This window comes from Neolamprologus multifasciatus, chromosome 9 (assembly GCF_963576455.1).
Source record: "Neolamprologus multifasciatus chromosome 9, fNeoMul1.2, whole genome shotgun sequence".
Lineage (NCBI taxonomy): Eukaryota > Metazoa > Chordata > Actinopteri > Cichliformes > Cichlidae > Neolamprologus > Neolamprologus multifasciatus.
Genome location: NC_140447.1, coordinates 32832972 through 32850977, shown reverse-complemented (window position 1 = coordinate 32850977; position 18006 = coordinate 32832972). Strand labels below are relative to the sequence as shown.

The 18006-nt window shown below is 40.5% G+C and overlaps 1 protein-coding gene and 1 long non-coding RNA gene across 2 annotated transcripts in view; both read right to left on the bottom strand.

Moving 5' to 3' along the window:
• LOC146511953 (uncharacterized) overlaps positions 1-18006 on the bottom strand; it is a 329039-nt gene that overhangs the window by 214013 nt on the left and 97020 nt on the right. Inside the window, exons 7-10 of the mRNA XM_085171640.1 lie at positions 10443-10616; positions 8172-8345; positions 4619-4792; positions 1076-1249 (exon numbers count right to left, since the gene is read on the bottom strand). Of these exons, the coding sequence (XP_085027766.1) occupies positions 1076-1249; positions 4619-4792; positions 8172-8345; positions 10443-10616 (696 nt within the window). The remainder of the gene's footprint in view (positions 1-1075; positions 1250-4618; positions 4793-8171; positions 8346-10442; positions 10617-18006) is intronic.
• On the bottom strand, positions 12050-14780 carry LOC146511959 (uncharacterized). Its single transcript, XR_014875941.1, has 2 exons — positions 14507-14780; positions 12050-14301 (listed from the first exon to the last, which is right to left on the bottom strand). It is a non-coding gene; the product is annotated as an uncharacterized LOC146511959 (long non-coding RNA).

Genomic DNA, 18006 nt, shown 5'->3' with positions numbered 1-18006 from the left:
CAACAAGCAGCAAACAGCTAAAACAGTGAATGAGAGAAGCTAAACACACAAAGATGGAAACACAGAGCGTGGATCGTTCACTCGACGGCACGTACACGCCGTCGGGGCTGAAAGTGGACAGCTCACAGATCCTGAAGCTGCAGGTTTCATCTGTCTCCAACCAAAACTGAGTGAAGCAGCAGCAAAAGAAGATCCAAACTCTGCTTCACGTTTGATAAATATGCTCATGAATTCTCTCTGACTTTGGCTGTTCCTGCCTGCACAGCTCTCTCTCTCTCAGTGTACTCCAAGAACAGCTTCAAACATCTGTTTCTGCATCATTCACTGTTTATTAGCCACCAGTCTGCTGTTGTGTTCAGTGCTGTCGGCCTCTGACAGTAAAGCCTCATTTCTGCTGTTCCATGGAAACTTTTTGAAATGATGACAGATTACAAACTCTCAGCTGTGTCTGTAATCAAACCTCTGTAACTTTGCTTCACTTCAGCAGCATCAGCTCATGTTCACATGTTGATTCATGGTTTGCTTCAGTTTTTGATGGACTGCAGAAGATTTTGAAGGTTATCTGCTATAAAAAGCCAGAAGAGGAAAATCTGCTTCATGTGTTTCTGTTTGATCCTCAGTGACTTTGACACAAAGGCCTCTGCTGTGATGATCACACCTCTGATCAAGTCTCACAGTGTCACAACTGATAAATGATCAGAGTTAGAATATTTCTGACTGTGTGCTGTGACCTTTGACCTGCTAAAGACAGTCAGCTGTGGATTATTCATTGTTGTGTCTGATACTTAGAACTGTGAGGAAGAAGCTACACAGTTAATCAGGGTCCCCTCTCTCTGAATCAGGAAAGGTGGGCAGGCCGCGTGTGGGCCGCGGGCCATACGTTGAGTCTCACTGATTGAAATGTGAACATTGTTCTGCTGCAGTCAATGGACTAAACCAGAGAAGAAGAAAACAGACTTTACCATGAAGATCCTCAGTGTGGATCAGTATAATATCAGCCTGATGTCTGCAGTTTAGTGTCAGCACAACTTTCACATCATATTCATCTCAGCACAACTAAAACATGCTGACTGACCTCAGAGTTTCAAGTTTACATCCTGGACTCTCCAGGAAACCACACAGATGCTTCACTCCTGGATCCTCCAGGTCGTTGTTAAACAGGTCCAGCTCTCTCAGATGGGAGGGGTTGGACTTCAGTGCTGCTGCCAGATAATCACAGCTGATCTCTGACAAACCACAGCGCTCCAATCTGTATAAAGAATGAAAGATGTAAGTTTATTAGACAAAGTGCTTGAAATCATTCAGTGTTTCATCATCTGTTCAGAGCTGAAGAAGGTTCAGAATGTAGAAGTTTAGAAAATGGAAACTCCAAACAGCTGAAGCCAACAGGAAGCAGCTTCAAACAAACACAACAAGAGAAAAAACTCTGAATGTTTCACATTAAAGTCGTACATTTCTCATAAAAACAGGACAAAGACTTGAAAAAGTCGTGTTTTTCCTTCCAGGAACCACATGGCTTCACTTTTAAAGGTGAAGTGTGACAGAAATGGACATATTTGAAGTCCAACACCTTTTTCCAGTCACATTATTAAAGCAGACAAACTACAAGCTCATTTTCATTCCAACAAGTCATCTTCTGACCTGGAATAACAACACTGGTCTCTATGTGCAGCTGGCTGTGAGACCAGTGCTCAGGGAGCGTCTACAAAGTGCAACACTGAAAGAACATCACACACTCATTTGCTTCCATCACACAAACATCTACTGTCATTATTGTCACCAAACTCTGTGGATCCTTTATTGCAAATTCAAATGGCATCAAATGGTCAGACAAAAGAGGGTTATGAGGAAATATGATGAAATGTTGTGTATTAGCAGCAAGTTATTGAATCATTTTCCTCAGAAACCAAACAAAATGATTGACAAACATGTTTTTATAAACTCAGTGTTGGACTTGGATCAGCAGGATAAGCTGATGTTTAAAGGCATTTGAGTCTCGCTGTATGAGAGTCCAGTTATTACTCAATATTTATGGATGATGTTCTTTCAGTGTTGCACTTTGTAGACGCTCCCTGAGCCTCACAGCCAGCTGCACATGGACCAGCTGACATTACCCAGCATTAGAGGCAGATGTAAAAAATTCATGTTCCCATTTAAATGTTTTAATTTGAATAAAACGATGTTGATTCATTCAATCCTGAATCGATGTTTAATATAAATGTATTTTGCCAGAATCTCAGCTTAAAGCTCACAAACTATTTCAACAAGCACTGTGCTGCCCTCACGACACGTGACCATGTGAAGCTCGACACCCAGCGAACAAAATAGACGAGATCTCCACACAAGGCTTGCTTTTCTTGATTTCAATGAAGATCTTTTTAAGCCTTTCCTCTCTCAAGGCTTCTCCTTGCTATTTCTTATTTGTAACTGAAATATACAGAAAGTGAAAATAAATTGCTAGCTACTACACATCTTAATGACAAACTTAATGATTAGCCTAGCTTAACACGTGCGTTATATTAGCATCGCAGTTCACTCCAGGTAAACACATATAAAAGTTGTTTCTGAACACATTAATACTCACAAAGACTAGTTAGTGATGCGTCCATTAGGTGCCTGCAGGTTGTGCAAAATGCTGCAGCACGTCTTTTAACTGGAACAAAAAAGTCTGAGCACATTACCCCAATTTTAATTTCACTCCACTGGCTACCTGTACATTTTAGGATTGTTTTTAAAATTCTCTTATTTGCTTTTAAATCTCTTAATTGCCTGGCCCCCCCTACCTCTCGGAGCTACTAGAACCATATACACCTGCCCGTTCCCTTAGGTCCGCCAATCAGCAGCTCCTTAAGGTACCAAAAACTAAGTTTAAATTTAAAGGTGATCGTGCTTTTGCTGTAGTTGCTCCAAAGTTGTGGAATGATCTACCTTTGCATGTTAGGCAGGTTTCTTCTCTTTCTGAATTTAAAAGTCTTCTTAAAACATATTTATTCGCTGAAGCCTTTGGCATTGATTAGAGGGGTTGACTCTATTTATTTATTTGTTTTAACATGTTTCAATTTATTTTAGTTTTTTATTTTATCTTATCTTATCTCATTTTAATTTTTATGTACTTATGCTATTAGCATGTACAGCACTTTGTGAACTCTGGTTTTATGTTAAAGTGCTTTTTAAATAAAGGTGGTATGGTAAAGACGAACGTTTCCCAAGGTACAAGCGTGTAGGGCACTCTTAGCGTGTACATGAACTCGTTCACTCTTTTAATACTTCCGAAGCACTTTTCACAGCATTAACGGAGAAAATACGTCAAAGATATGCGAATGATCAGAGCGCTCACTCGCTCCCATTTCCGCACATACAATACAAAGATCGCTTGTGGTAACGAGGTCTCACTCTGAGCAAATTTCGAACCCAGACATTGTAGCTGCTTTTAGCATGAATTACTTATAATATTTCTTAACTTTGAACTTATTTATCACTTTGCTTATGTAACTTAATCAGACTATGCACTAACTACTGACTTTTAACCAAAAGCCATAACAAGCAGCAAACAGCTAAAACAGTAAATGAGAGCAGCTAAACACACAAAGATGGAAACACAGAGCGTGGATCGTTCACTCGACGGCACGTACACGGACACGCCGTCGGGGCTGAAAGTGGACAGCTCACAGATCCTGAAGCTGCAGGTTTCATCTGTCTCCAACCAAAACTGAGTGAAGCAGCAGCAAAAGAAGATCCAAACTCTGCTTCACGTTTGATAAATATGCTCATGAATTCTCTCTGACTTTGGCTGTTCCTGCCTGCACAGCTCTCTCTCTCTCAGTGTACTCCAAGAACAGCTTCAAACATCTGTTTCTGCATCATTCACTGTTTATTAGCCACCAGTCTGCTGTTGTGTTCAGTGCTGTCGGCCTCTGACAGTAAAGCCTCATTTCTGCTGTTCCATGGAAACTTTTTAAAATGATGACAGATTACGAACTCTCAGCTGTGTCTGTAATCAAACCTCTGTAACTTTGCTTCACTTCAGCAGCATCAGCTCATGTTCACATGTTGATTCATGGTTTGCTTCAGTTTTTGATGGACTGCAGAAGATTTTGAAGGTTATCTGCTATAAAAAGCCAGAAGAGGAAAATCTGCTTCATGTGTTTCTGTTTGATCCTCAGTGACTTTGACACAAAGGCCTCTGCTGTGATGATCACACCTCTGATCAAGTCTCACAGTGTCACAACTGATAAATGATCAGAGTTAGAATATTTCTGACTGTGTGCTGTGACCTTTGACCTGCTAAAGACAGTCAGCTGTGGATTATTCATTGTTGTGTCTGATACTTAGAACTGTGAGGAAGAAGCTACACAGTTAATCAGGGTCCCCTCTCTCTGAATCAGGAAAGGTGGGCAGGCCGCGTGTGGGCCGCGGGCCATACGTTGAGTCTCACTGATTGAAATGTGAACATTGTTCTGCTGCAGTCAATGGACTAAACCAGAGAAGAAGAAAACAGACTTTACCATGAAGATCCTCAGTGTGGATCAGTATAATATCAGCCTGATGTCTGCAGTTTAGTGTCAGCACAACTTTCACATCATATTCATCTCAGCACAACTAAAACATGCTGACTGACCCCAGAGTTTCAAGTTTACATCCTGGACTCTCCAGGAAACCACACAGATGCTTCACTCCTGGATCCTGCAGGTTGTTGTTAAACAGGTCCAGCTCTCTCAGATGGGAGGGGTTGGACTTCAGTGCTGCTGCCAGATAATCACAGCTGATCTCTGACAAACCACAGCGCTCCAATCTGTATAAAGAATGAAAGATGTAAGTTTATTAGACAAAGTGCTTGAAATCATTCAGTGTTTCATCATCTGTTCAGAGCTGAAGAAGGTTCAGAATGTAGAAGTTTAGAAAATGGAAACTCCAAACACCTGAAGCCAACAGGAAGCAGCTTCAAACAAACACAACAAGAGAAAAAACTCTGAATGTTTCACATTAAAGTCGTACATTTCTCATAAAAACAGGACAAAGACTTGAAAAAGTCGTGTTTTTCCTTCCAGGAACCACATGGCTTCACTTTTAAAGGTGAAGTGTGAAAGAAATGGACATATTTGAAGTCCAACACCTTTTTCCAGTCACATTATTAAAGCAGACAAACTACAAGCTCATTTTCATTCCAACAAGTCATCTTCTGACCTGGACTAACAACACTGGTCTCTATGTGCAGCTGGCTGTGAGACCAGTGCTCAGGGAGCGTCTACAAAGTGCAACACTGAAAGAACATCACACACTCATTTGCTTCCATCACACAAACATCTACTGTCATTATTGTCACCAAACTCTGTGGATCCTTTATTGCAAATTCAAATGGGATCAAATGGTCAGACAAAAGAGGGTTATGAGGAAATATGATGAAATGTTGTGTATTAGCAGCAAGTTATTGAATCATTTTCCTCAGAAACCAAACAAAATGATTGACAAACATGTTTTTACAAACTCAGTGTTGGACTTGGATCAGCAGGATAAGCTGATGTTTAAAGGCATTTGAGTCTCGCTGTATGAGAGTCCAGTTATTACTCAATATTTATGGATGATGTTCTTTCAGTGTTGCACTTTGTAGACGCTCCCTGAGCCTCACAGCCAGCTGCACATGGACCAGCTGCACATGGACCAGCTGACATTACCCAGCATTAGAGGCGGCTGTAAAAAATTCATGTTCCCATTTAAATGGTTTTAATTTGAATAAAACGATGTTGATTAATTCAATCCTGAATCGATGTTTAATGCCAGAATCTCAGCTTAAAGCTCACAAACTATTTCAACAAGCACTGTGCTGCCCTCACGACACGTGACCATGTGAAGCTCGACACCCAGCGAACAAAATAGACGAGATCTCCACACAAGGCTTGCTTTTCTTGATTTCAATGAAGATCTTTTTAAGCCTTTCCTCTCTCAAGGCTTCTCCTTGCTATTTCTTATTTGTAACTGAAATATACAGAAAGTGAAAATAAATTGCTAGCTACTACACATCTTAATGACAAACTTAATGATTAGCCTAGCTTAACACGTGCGTTACATTAGCATCGCAGTTCACTCCAGGTAAACACATATAAAAGTTGTTTCTGAACACATTAATACTCACAAAGACTAGTTAGTGATGCGTCCATTAGGCGCCTGCAGGTTGTGCAAAATGCTGCAGCACGTCTTTTAACTGGAACAAAAAAGTCTGAGCACATTACCCCAATTTTAATTTCACTCCACTGGCTACCTGTACATTTTAGGATTGTTTTTAAAATTCTCTTATTTGCTTTTAAATCTCTTAATTGCCTGGCCCCCCCTACCTCTCGGAGCTACTAGAACCATATACACCTGCCCGTTCCCTTAGGTCCGCCAATCAGCAGCTCCTTAAGGTACCAAAAACTAAGTTTAAATTTAAAGGTGATCGTGCTTTTGCTGTAGTTGCTCCAAAGTTGTGGAATGATCTACCTTTGCATGTTAGGCAGGTTTCTTCTCTTTCTGAATTTAAAAGTCTTCTTAAAACATATTTATTCGCTGAAGACTTTGGCATTGATTAGAGGGGTTGACTCTATTTATTTATTTGTTTTAACATGTTTCAATTTATTTTAGTTTTTTATTTTATCTTATCTTATCTCATTTTAATTTTTATGTACTTATGCTATTAGCATGTACAGCACTTTGTGAACTCTGGTTTTATGTTAAAGTGCTTTTTAAATAAAGGTGGTATGGTAAAGACGAACGTTTCCCAAGGTACAAGCGTGTAGGGCACTCTTAGCGTGTACATGAACTCGTTCACTCTTTTAATACTTCCGAAGCACTTTTCACAGCATTAACGGAGAAAATACGTCAAAGATATGCGAATGATCAGAGCGCTCACTCGCTCCCATTTCTGCACATACAATATAAAGATCGCTTGTGGTAACCAGGTCTCACTCTGAGCAAAATTCGAACCCAGACATTGTAGCTGTTTTTAGCATGAATTACTTATAATATTTCTTAACTTTGAACTTATTTATCACTTTGCTTATGTAACTTAATCAGACTATGCACTAACTACTGACTTTTAACCAAAAGCCATAACAAGCAGCAAACAACTACAACAGTAAATGAGAGCAGCTAAACACACAAAGATGGAAACACAGAGCGTGGATGGTTCACTCGACGGCACGTACACGGACACGCCGTCGGCGCTGAAAGTGGACAGCTCACAGATCCTGAAGCTGCAGGTTTCATCTGTCTCCAACCAAAACTGAGTGAAGCAGCAGCAAAAGAATATCCAAACTCTGCTTCACGTTTGATAAATATGCTCATGAATTCTCTCTGACTTTGGCTGTTCCTGCCTGCACAGGTCTCTCTCTCTCAGTGTACTCCAAGAACAGCTTCAAACATCTGTTTCTGCATCATTCACTGTTTATTAGCCACCAGTCTGCTGTTGTGTTCAGTGCTGTCGGCCTCTGACAGTAAAGCCTCATTTCTGCTGTTCCATGGAAACTTTTTAAAATGATGACAGATTACAAACTCTGAGCTGTGTCTGTAATCAAACCTCTGTAACTTTGCTTCACTTCAGCAGCATCAGCTCATGTTCACATGTTGATTCATGGTTTGCTTCAGTTTTTGATGGACTGCAGAAGATTTTGAAGGTTATCTGCTATAAAAAGCCAGAAGAGGAAAATCTGCTTCATGTGTTTCTGTTTGATCCTCAGTGACTTTGACACAAAGGCCTCTGCTGTGATGATCACACCTCTGATCAAGTCTCACAGTGTCACAACTGATCAATGATCAGAGTTAGAATATGTCTGACTGTCTGCTGTGTGCCGTGACCTTTGACCTGCTAAAGACAGTCAGCTGTGGATTATTCATTGTTGTGTCTGATACTTAGAACTGTGAGGAAGAAGCTACACAGTTAATCAGGGTCCCCTCTCTCTGAATCAGGAAAGGTGGGCAGGCCGCGTGTGGGCCGCGGGCCATACGTTGAGTCTCACTGTTTGAAATGTGAACATTGTTCTGCTGCAGTCAATGGACTAAACCAGAGAAGAAGGTAACAGACTTTACCATGAAGATCCTCAGTGTGGATCAGTATAATATCAGCCTGATGTCTGCAGTTTAGTGTCAGCACAACTTTCACATCATATTCATCTCAGCACAACTAAAACATGCTGACTGACCCCAGAGTTTCAAGTTTACATCCTGGACTCTCCAGGAAACCACACAGATGCTTCACTCCTGAATCCTGCAGGTAGTTGTATTTCAGGTCCAGCTGTCTCAGATGGGAGGGGTTGGACTTCAGTGCTGCTGCCAGATAATCACAGCTGATCTTTGACAAACCACAGTGCTCCAATCTGTATAAAGAATGAAAGATGTAAGTTTATTAGACAAAGTGCTTGAAATCATTCAGTGTTTCATCATCTGTTCAGAGCTGAAGAAGGTTCAGAATGTAGAAGTTTAGAAAATGGAAACTCCAAACAGCTGAAGCCAACAGGAAGCAGCTTCAAACAAACAACAAGAGAAAAAACTGAATGTTTCACATTAAAGTCGTACATTTCTCATAAAAACAGGACATAGACTTGAAAAAGTCGTGTTTTTCCTTCCAGGAACCACATGGCTTCACTTTTAAAGGTGAAGTGTGACAGAAATGGACATATTTGAAGTCCAACACCTTTTTCCAGTCACATTATTAAAGCAGACAAACTACAAGCTCATTTTCATTCCAACAAGTCATCTTCTGACCTGGACTAACAACACTGGTCTCTATGTGCAGCTGGCTGTGAGACCAGTGCTCAGGGAGCGTCTACAAAGTGCAACACTGAAAGAACATCACACACTCATTTGCTTCCATCACACAAACATCTTCTGTCATTATTGTCACCAAACTCTGTGGATCCTTTCTTGCAAATTCAAATGGGATCAAATGGTCTGACAAAAGAGGGTTATGAGGAAATATGATGAAATGTTGTATATTAGCAGCAAGTTATTGAATCATTTTCCTCAGAAACCAAACAAAATGATTGACAAACATGTTTTTACAAACTCAGTGTTGGACTTGGATCAGCAGGATAAGCTGATGTTTAAAGGCATTTGAGTCTCGCTGTATGAGAGTCCAGTTATTACTCAATATTTATGGATGATGTTCTTTCAGTGTTGCACTTTGTAGACGCTCCCTGAGCCTCACAGCCAGCTGCACATGGATCAGCTGACATTACCCAGCATTAGAGGCGGCTGTAAAAAATTCATGTTCCCATTTAAATGGTTTTAATTTGAATAAAACGATGTTGATTCATTCAATCCTGAATCGATGTTTAATATAAATGTATTTTGCCAGAATCTCAGGTCAAAGCTCACAAACTATTTCAACAAGCAGCAAACAGCTAAAACAGTGAATGAGAGCAGCTAAACACACAAAGATGGAAACACAGAGCGTGGATCGTTCACTCGACGGCACGTACACGTACACGCCGTCGGGGCTGAAAGTGGACAGCTCACAGATCCTGAAGCTGCAGGTTTCATCTGTCTCCAACCAAAACTGAGTGAAGCAGCAGCAAAAGAAGATCCAAACTCTGCTTCACGTTTGATAAATATGCTCATGAATTCTCTCTGACTTTGGCTGTTCCTGCCTGCACAGCTCTCTCTCTCTCAGTGTACTCCAAGAACAGCTTCAAACATCTGTTTCTGCATCATTCACTGTTTATTAGCCACCAGTCTGCTGTTGTGTTCAGTGCTGTCGGCCTCTGACAGTAAAGCTTCATTTCTGCTGTTCCATGGAAACTTTTTAAAATGATGACAGATTACAAACTCTCAGCTGTGTCTGTAATCAAACCTCTGTAACTTTGCTTCACTTCAGCAGCATCAGCTCATGTTCACATGTTGATTCATGGTTTGCTTCAGTTTTTGATGGACTGCAGAAGATTTTGAAGGTTATCTGCTATAAAAAGCCAGAAGAGGAAAATCTGCTTCATGTGTTTCTGTTTGATCCTCAGTGACTTTGACACAAAGGCCTCTGCTGTGATGATCACACCTCTGATCAAGTCTCACAGCGTCACAACTGATAAATGATCAGAGTTAGAATATTTCTGACTGTCTGCTGTGTGCCGTGACCTTTGACCTGCTAAAGACAGTCAGCTGTGGATTATTCATTGTTGTGTCTGATACTTAGAACTGTGAGGAAGAAGCTACACAGTTAATCAGGGTCCCCTCTCTCTGAATCAGGAAAGGTGGGCAGGCCGCGTGTGGGCCGCGGGCCATACGTTGAGTCTCACTGATTGAAATGTGAACATTGTTCTGCTGCAGTCAATGGACTAAACCAGAGAAGAAGAAAACAGACTTTACCATGAAGATCCTCAGTGTGGATCAGTATAATATCAGCCTGATGTCCGCAGTTTAGTGTCAGCACAACTTTCACATCATATTCATCTCAGCACAACTAAAACATGCTGACTGACCCCAGAGTTTCAAGTTTACATCCTGGACTCTCCAGGAAACCACACAGATGCTTCACTCCTGGATCCTCCAGGTCGTTGTTAAACAGGTCCAGCTCTCTCAGATGGGAGGGGTTGGACTTCAGTGCTGCTGCCAGATAATCACAGCTGATCTCTGACAAACCACAGCGCTCCAATCTGTATAAAGAATGAAAGATGTAAGTTTATTAGACAAAGTGCTTGAAATCATTCAGTGTTTCATCATCTGTTCAGAGCTGAAGAAGGTTCAGAATGTAGAAGTTTAGAAAATGGAAACTCCAAACAGCTGAAGCCAACAGGAAGCAGCTTCAAACAAACACAACAAGAGAAAAAACTGAATGTTTCACATTAAAGTCGTACATTTCTCATAAAAACAGGACATAGACTTGAAAAAGTCGTGTTTTTCCTTCCAGGAACCACATGGCTTCACTTTTAAAGGTGAAGTGTGAAAGAAAGGGACATATTTGAAGTCCAACACCTTTTTCCAGTCACATTATTAAAGCAGACAAACTACAAGCTCATTTTCATTCCAACAAGTCATCTTCTGACCTGGACTAACAACACTGGTCTCTATGTGCAGCTGGCTGTGAGACCAGTGCTCAGGGAGCGTCTACAAAGTGCAACACTGAAAGAACATCACACACTCATTTGCTTCCATCACACAAACATCTACTGTCATTATTGTCACCAAACTCTGTGGATCCTTTATTGCAAATTCAAATGGGATCAAATGGTCAGACAAAAGAGGGTTATGAGGAAATATGATGAAATGTTGTATATTAGCAGCAAGTTATTGAATCATTTTCCTCAGAAACCAAACAAAATGATTGACAAACATGTTTTTACAAACTCAGTGTTGGACTTGGATCAGCAGGATAAGCTGATGTTTAAAGGCATTTGAGTCTCGCTGTATGAGAGTCCAGTTATTACTCAATATTTATGGATGATGTTCTTTCAGTGTTGCACTTTGTAGACGCTCCCTGAGCCTCACAGCCAGCTGCACATGGACCAGCTGACATTACCCAGCATTAGAGGCGGCTGTAAAAAATTCATGTTCCCATTTAAATGGTTTTAATTTGAATAAAACGATGTTGATTCATTCAATCCTGAATCGATGTTTAATATAAATGTATTTTGCCAGAATCTCAGCTTAAAGCTCACAAACTATTTCAACAAGCACTGTGCTGCCCTCACGACATGTGACCATGTGAAGCTCGACACCCAGCGAACAAAATAGACGAGATCTCCACACAAGGCTTGCTTTTCTTGATTTCAATGAAGATCTTTTTAAGCCTTTCCTCTCTCAAGGCTTCTCCTTGCTATTTCTTATTTGTAACTGAAATATACAGAAAGTGAAAATAAATTGCTAGCTACTACACATCTTAATGACAAACTTAATGATTAGCCTAGCTTAACACGTGCGTTACATTAGCATCGCAGTTCACTCCAGGTAAACACATATAAAAGTTGTTTCTGAACACATTAATACTCACAAAGACTAGTTAGTGATGCGTCCATTAGGCGCCTGCAGGTTGTGCAAAATGCTGCAGCACGTCTTTTAACTGGAACAAAAAAGTCTGAGCACATTACCCCAATTTTAATTTCACTCCACTGGCTACCTGTACATTTTAGGATTGTTTTTAAAATTATCTTATTTGCTTTTAAATCTCTTAATTGCCTGGCCCCCCCTACCTCTTGGAGCTACTAGAACCATATACACCTGCCCGTTCCCTTAGGTCCGCCAATCAGCAGCTCCTTAAGGTACCAAAAACTAAGTTTAAATTTAAAGGTGATCGTGCTTTTGCTGTAGTTGCTCCAAAGTTGTGGAATGATCTACCTTTGCATGTTAGGCAGGTTTCTTCTCTTTCTGAATTTAAAAGTCTTCTTAAAACATATTTATTCGCTGAAGCCTTTGGCATTGATTAGAGGGGTTGACTCTATGTATTTATTTGTTTTAACATGTTTCAATTTATTTTAGTTTTTTATTTTATCTTATCTTATCTCATTTTAATTTTTATGTACTTATGCTATTAGCATGTACAGCACTTTGTGAACTCTGGTTTTATGTTAAAGTGCTTTTTAAATAAAGGTGGTATGGTAAAGACGAACGTTTCCCAAGGTACAAGCGTGTAGGGCACTCTTAGCGTGTACATGAACTCGTTCACTCTTTTAATACTTCCGAAGCACTTTTCACAGCATTAACGGAGAAAATACGTCAAATATATGCGAATGATCAGAGCGCTCACTCGCTCCCATTTCTGCACATACAATACAAAGATCGCTTGTGGTAACCAGGTCTCACTCTGAGCAAAATTCGAACCCAGACATTGTAGCTGTTTTTAGCATGAATTACTTATAATATTTCTTAACTTTGAACTTATTTATCACTTTGCTTATGTAACTTAATCAGACTATGCACTAACTACTGACTTTTAACCAAAAGCCATAACAAGCAGCAAACAGCTAAAACAGTAAATGAGAGCAGCTAAACACACAAAGATGGAAACACAGAGCGTGGATCGTTCACTCGACGGCACGTACACGGACACGCCGTCGGGGCTGAAAGTGGACAGCTCACAGATCCTGAAGCTGCAGGTTTCATCTGTCTCCAACCAAAACTGAGTGAAGCAGCAGCAAAAGAAGATCCAAACTCTGCTTCACGTTTGATAAATATGCTCATGAATTCTCTCTGACTTTGGCTGTTCCTGCCTGCACAGCTCTCTCTCTCTCAGTGTACTCCAAGAACAGCTTCAAACATCTGTTTCTGCATCATTCACTGTTTATTAGCCACCAGTCTGCTGTTGTGTTCAGTGCTGTCGGCCTCTGACAGTAAAGCCTCATTTCTGCTGTTTCATGGAAACTTTTTAAAATGATGACAAATTGGAAAACACAGAGCTGTGTCTGTAATCAAAGCAGAGATGGAACGATGCCACTTTTTATGTCCGATATCGATATGAATCCAATATAGTCGATTTTATAATCCAACCTTTTTTAATATCTTGCTGCATTTTGTATAAGTTCATACTCAAGTTTAAAAATCTAAACAGTAAAGCTGTTCTGTTATACCTGTGTGCAAAAACACACTGCAGCCAAAACATTAGACAATACTGATCTTTGTATTTGAACTTTTATCACTTTCAATCTAAGTATTTAAAGTAATATTCAAAAGTCATTAAATGCAGTTTTATGAAGATTTTAAAAAGTCTTTGGTTGTGAATAAAAGAAGTGTAACATCAGCACAAAATAATGTTTCTATTGAACAACACAAACAGGTTGTAGAATGGAGCCTTTTATACTTACAGCTGAACAGAAACAACATGCAGAGTGGAAAACAGTGCAAATAACTGCAAACAGGCTTCATGACACTCATGTTTGATCAGGATGGATGTCAGTGTGAGCTGTTTCTATCACATTTAACCTCACAATCAATTTGGTCTCATTTCTATACAAAACTTAACACAAGTATGAAAAAAAAGTGTTTTTGATTGTTTTGCTTTGTGAACCATGAAACTGTTTAACAACAGTTTGTTTCACAGTCAAACTTGAGTCTGTCCATCGTTCGGTCAGACTGAGCAATGACAGCACACAGACGTAGACAACAGCTCTCTGAAACACCAAACTCAGGTCCTGTTGATGCTGATATACAGTGACACAGTTACATGGGTGATTCATCCTTTTGTCTTTATCTTTAAACAGCTGCAGCTTTCACTGACAGCACATGTGGTACTTTAACCTTTGGACTGTTTTCATCAGTTAATTATGGAGTTACTACAAAGAGTGAAGCTATAGGATGATCTGTCTGCTGTCACTGGGTGGTGCTGAGGTCTGAATCTGAGGACGGCTCCTGTAATCACAACGAGAACACAATCATCACAAACTGAAATATAAAGTTTATCTCTGAAATAAAGCTGATCCTTCTGTCCTCACACACTCGGGAGTGTTCTTCTCTTCTCTTATTTCAGTCCTACAGTTCTGCTGACAGCTGACATATGAGCTGTTTGTTTAAAAGAAGCCTTAAATACTAACAGATGTTCCAATATCATGTTCACCTTTGAGTTGTTGGAGCTTTATAAATGGACATCTGCAAAGATGAGATGATGGAGCAGGTTTCAGTCCTGGTTCAGTCTGCTGCTGCATCCTGGTCACAACATACAGAGGTGGTGTCAGCACTGGTGTCAGCACTGGCATCAGCACTGGCATCAGCACTGGCATCAGCACTGGTATTGAACATGAAATATTAATGCTTCAAACTATTTGTCTTAAAGGATGTGAGCTGCACAGAGCTCTGCACATGTGTCTTTGTGAACATACCTCATTAACAATATTTCAACAGTTTTTTAACCTGAATATTTGCAACAAACTCTGCATAAAAATACAGTCAGTGCTAAAAAATTAATCAGTGGAAAAATTAAACATTTTAACTTAAGCTGCCAAGAGGAAGTTGTTGGTTTCAGTAAATATCTTCGCTATTTGATCAGTTTTGACGGATTAATGAGGAGTTACTGAAGTGCCAGGTTTTTAAAGTTGGTGTTTCTGTCTTTACACATGTGGTAAGAGACTGAAAACATGCTGCTGTTTAATAAGATATTTAATATTCAGCTCTGCACAGGAGCTGCAGCAGAGTGCAGCCTGTTTCTTTTACATTATAATACTTGTAATAAAAGTACAGTAACAGTAATTAGTGACTAAGCAGCTCGGAGCGTTTCTCTTGATTTCTTTAGTAAATTCATTCACCTGCACAGGTAAACGAACCCTGACAGCCGAGTGCTCATCTTAGCTAGCTAGGTCTCAGGAGCTAGCTAAGGACGGTAGTTACGGATTAGCTTACAAACACGTTTAACTTACCGAAAAAGTGCAGCGGGGCCTCGGGTCCTTCTGTCGGGTAGTCCAGTTTACTGAAGAACACCTCAGGCCGTCAGGTTAAAACACTCGGTCGTGTTTTCATAGCGTAAACGCTGGCCCTCCTCTCAGAGCCTGCGCTCTATCTGCTATTCCCGAACAGAGATACGCAAGTTTCTCCGTGACTGCAGCTGCCAGTCAAAGCTGCTATGATGACGTTTCACCCCAATTTAACATCACCGCGGTAGGAATTAGAATCAAACTTATGGGAAAGGAGACCCCTCGGACATAAATCAGCGTGATGAGAACTATTGAAAACAAAAGAAAGAATCTTTGGAAAAAAATTATCTGAGGAGAATAAATTTATTTTAGTCTGACCCCAGTCCCATCCGCTAACATGGAGGAGGCGGGGTTTATGACCTATACTGCAGCCAGACACCAGGGGGCGATACAGACGTTTTAACTTCATTTTGGGGAGCTGTCGCGTCGTCCATGTTTTCTACAGTCATTGGTCAGACTCCATTAACTTTTACTATGGTCATGTCCAAACTCATAGGCTGGATCCTCCTGAGGACCCGGCCTTCGTGGTCTATGTGGGCCGGGTCCTCAGAAGGTCGGGTAGGCCGGAAATAAATGTCTATGAAATGGGACGGTCTAGCCTTGAGATTTGCGTCACCGCTGTCTCGGTGGAGTTTAATAAACTCAGCTGTCTGCTCCTTGCTATCTAAAATATAACAGAACACTGGAGTAAACTCTTGGCCATCTCACACTTCTGCTTAATCAGTTTTCTGTTTGACGTTTATTCAGCTGTGTGAAAACCACCCGGGGGATTAATACAGTGGCTTGCAAAAGTATTCAGTAGTGATGGGATTTCTGTCTCTCTTTAGAGAACCGGCTCTTTCAGCTCTGAACCGGCTCTTCAGGTTGTTTTGTTGCTTTAATTCATTTATTATTGACAACAATATAAAATTATGCACAAAAGGACTTACTGATGTAAAAACAAAAGTGGTTTTATTTATATATGTTTATATATAAATATATGCGGTGGTCCCTAGAGCCAAAACACGTACAAACTCTAAAACATATTTCTAGCGTTAACTGAACTTCCAAAAAAGAGCTACCTAGATCACTTGAATTACACAATTGAAAGCATGAAAGCATGTGTGTATTGTTCGTGTATTTATACACAAGCACTCATATATATTCAAATAATTAAAAAAAAAAAAATGTTCATTTACCTGTTACTACCACACACCAAATCCAGTCGTTGGTACTTGCTGGCTTGTGAAGCCAGTAGGTAACAAAAAGCTCAACACTGCCCCCTAGCATCCTGGAGCACTTCTGTTGTGTTTTGCACGTGTTTTGGAGTTTGTATGTGCTTTGTCTGTAGGGGCCACCGTAAATATACTTTTATTTATTCACTCCACATAAAATGTAATAAATAAATCATATAATACTAAAACCAACTAGTCACAGTTCAACTTTTAACTATTTAAATTTTCAGTTTTTTCCTTTAAACAAATTTAAAATGAAACAACACAAAACACTGCAAACCACAACACAATTAAATATAAATTATAATATGAAAACAAAAAGAAGATGCATATTCTCTGTCATATGGGCCTGCATGAATAAACTTTCTGAAACCTTTATCATCTGCAACTGAAAATAGTTGTGGATGATTACTATACCTTTCTGATGTGACGTTGTTGTCCCTGCCTCTCTCTCTCCCTCCCGCTCTGTTCCTGTGCTACTGAGAGTAACTACCGCACCTCCCCCCTCTGCCCAGCGCAAAGCACAAGGCTCGCGTGCAGAGTGAAGCGGGAAAAAAGTGCGAGAGAGAGGCTGAGAGAAAAAAACAAAACAAAAAACCACGGCTCGTGATAAGGAGCCGGCTCGTGTCGTTCACGTCAAAGATCTGGCTCTAAGAGCCATTTTGTTTGCGACCGACACATCACTAGTATTCGGCCCCCTTGAACTTTTCCACATTTTGTCACATTACAGCCACAAACATGAGTCAATGTTATTGGAATTCCAGGTGAAAGACCAACAGAAAGTGGTGAACACGTGAGAAGTGGAACGAAAATCAGACATGATTCCAAACATTTTTACAAATAAATAACTGCAAAGTGGGGTGTGCGTAATTATTCAGCCCCCTGAGTCAATACTTTGTAGAACCACCTTTTGCTGCTGTTCCAGCTGCCAGTCTTTTAGGGTCTGTCTCTACCAGCTTTGCACATCTACAGACTGAAATCTTTGTCCATTCTTCTTTGAAACAGCTCCAGCTCAGTCAGATTAGATGGACAGCGTTTGTGAACAGCAGTTTTCAGATCTTGCCACAGATTCTCGATTGGATTTAGATCTGGACTTTTACTGGGCCGTTCTAACACATGGATATGTTTTGTTTTAAACCATCCCATTGTTGCCCTGGCTTTATGTTTATGTCCTGCTGGACAACGACCCGCCCCAGTCTCAAGTCTTCTGCAGACTCCAAGAGGTTTTCTTCCAAGATTGCCCTGTATTTGGCTCCATCCATCTTCCCATCAACTCTGACCAGCTTCCCTGTCCCTGCTGAAGAGAAGCACCCCAGAGCATGATGCTGCCACCACCATATCTGACAGTGGGGATGGTGTGTTCAGAGTGATCTGCAGTGTTAGTTTTCCACACATAGCGTTTTGCATTTTGGCCAAAAAGTTCCATTTTGGTCTCA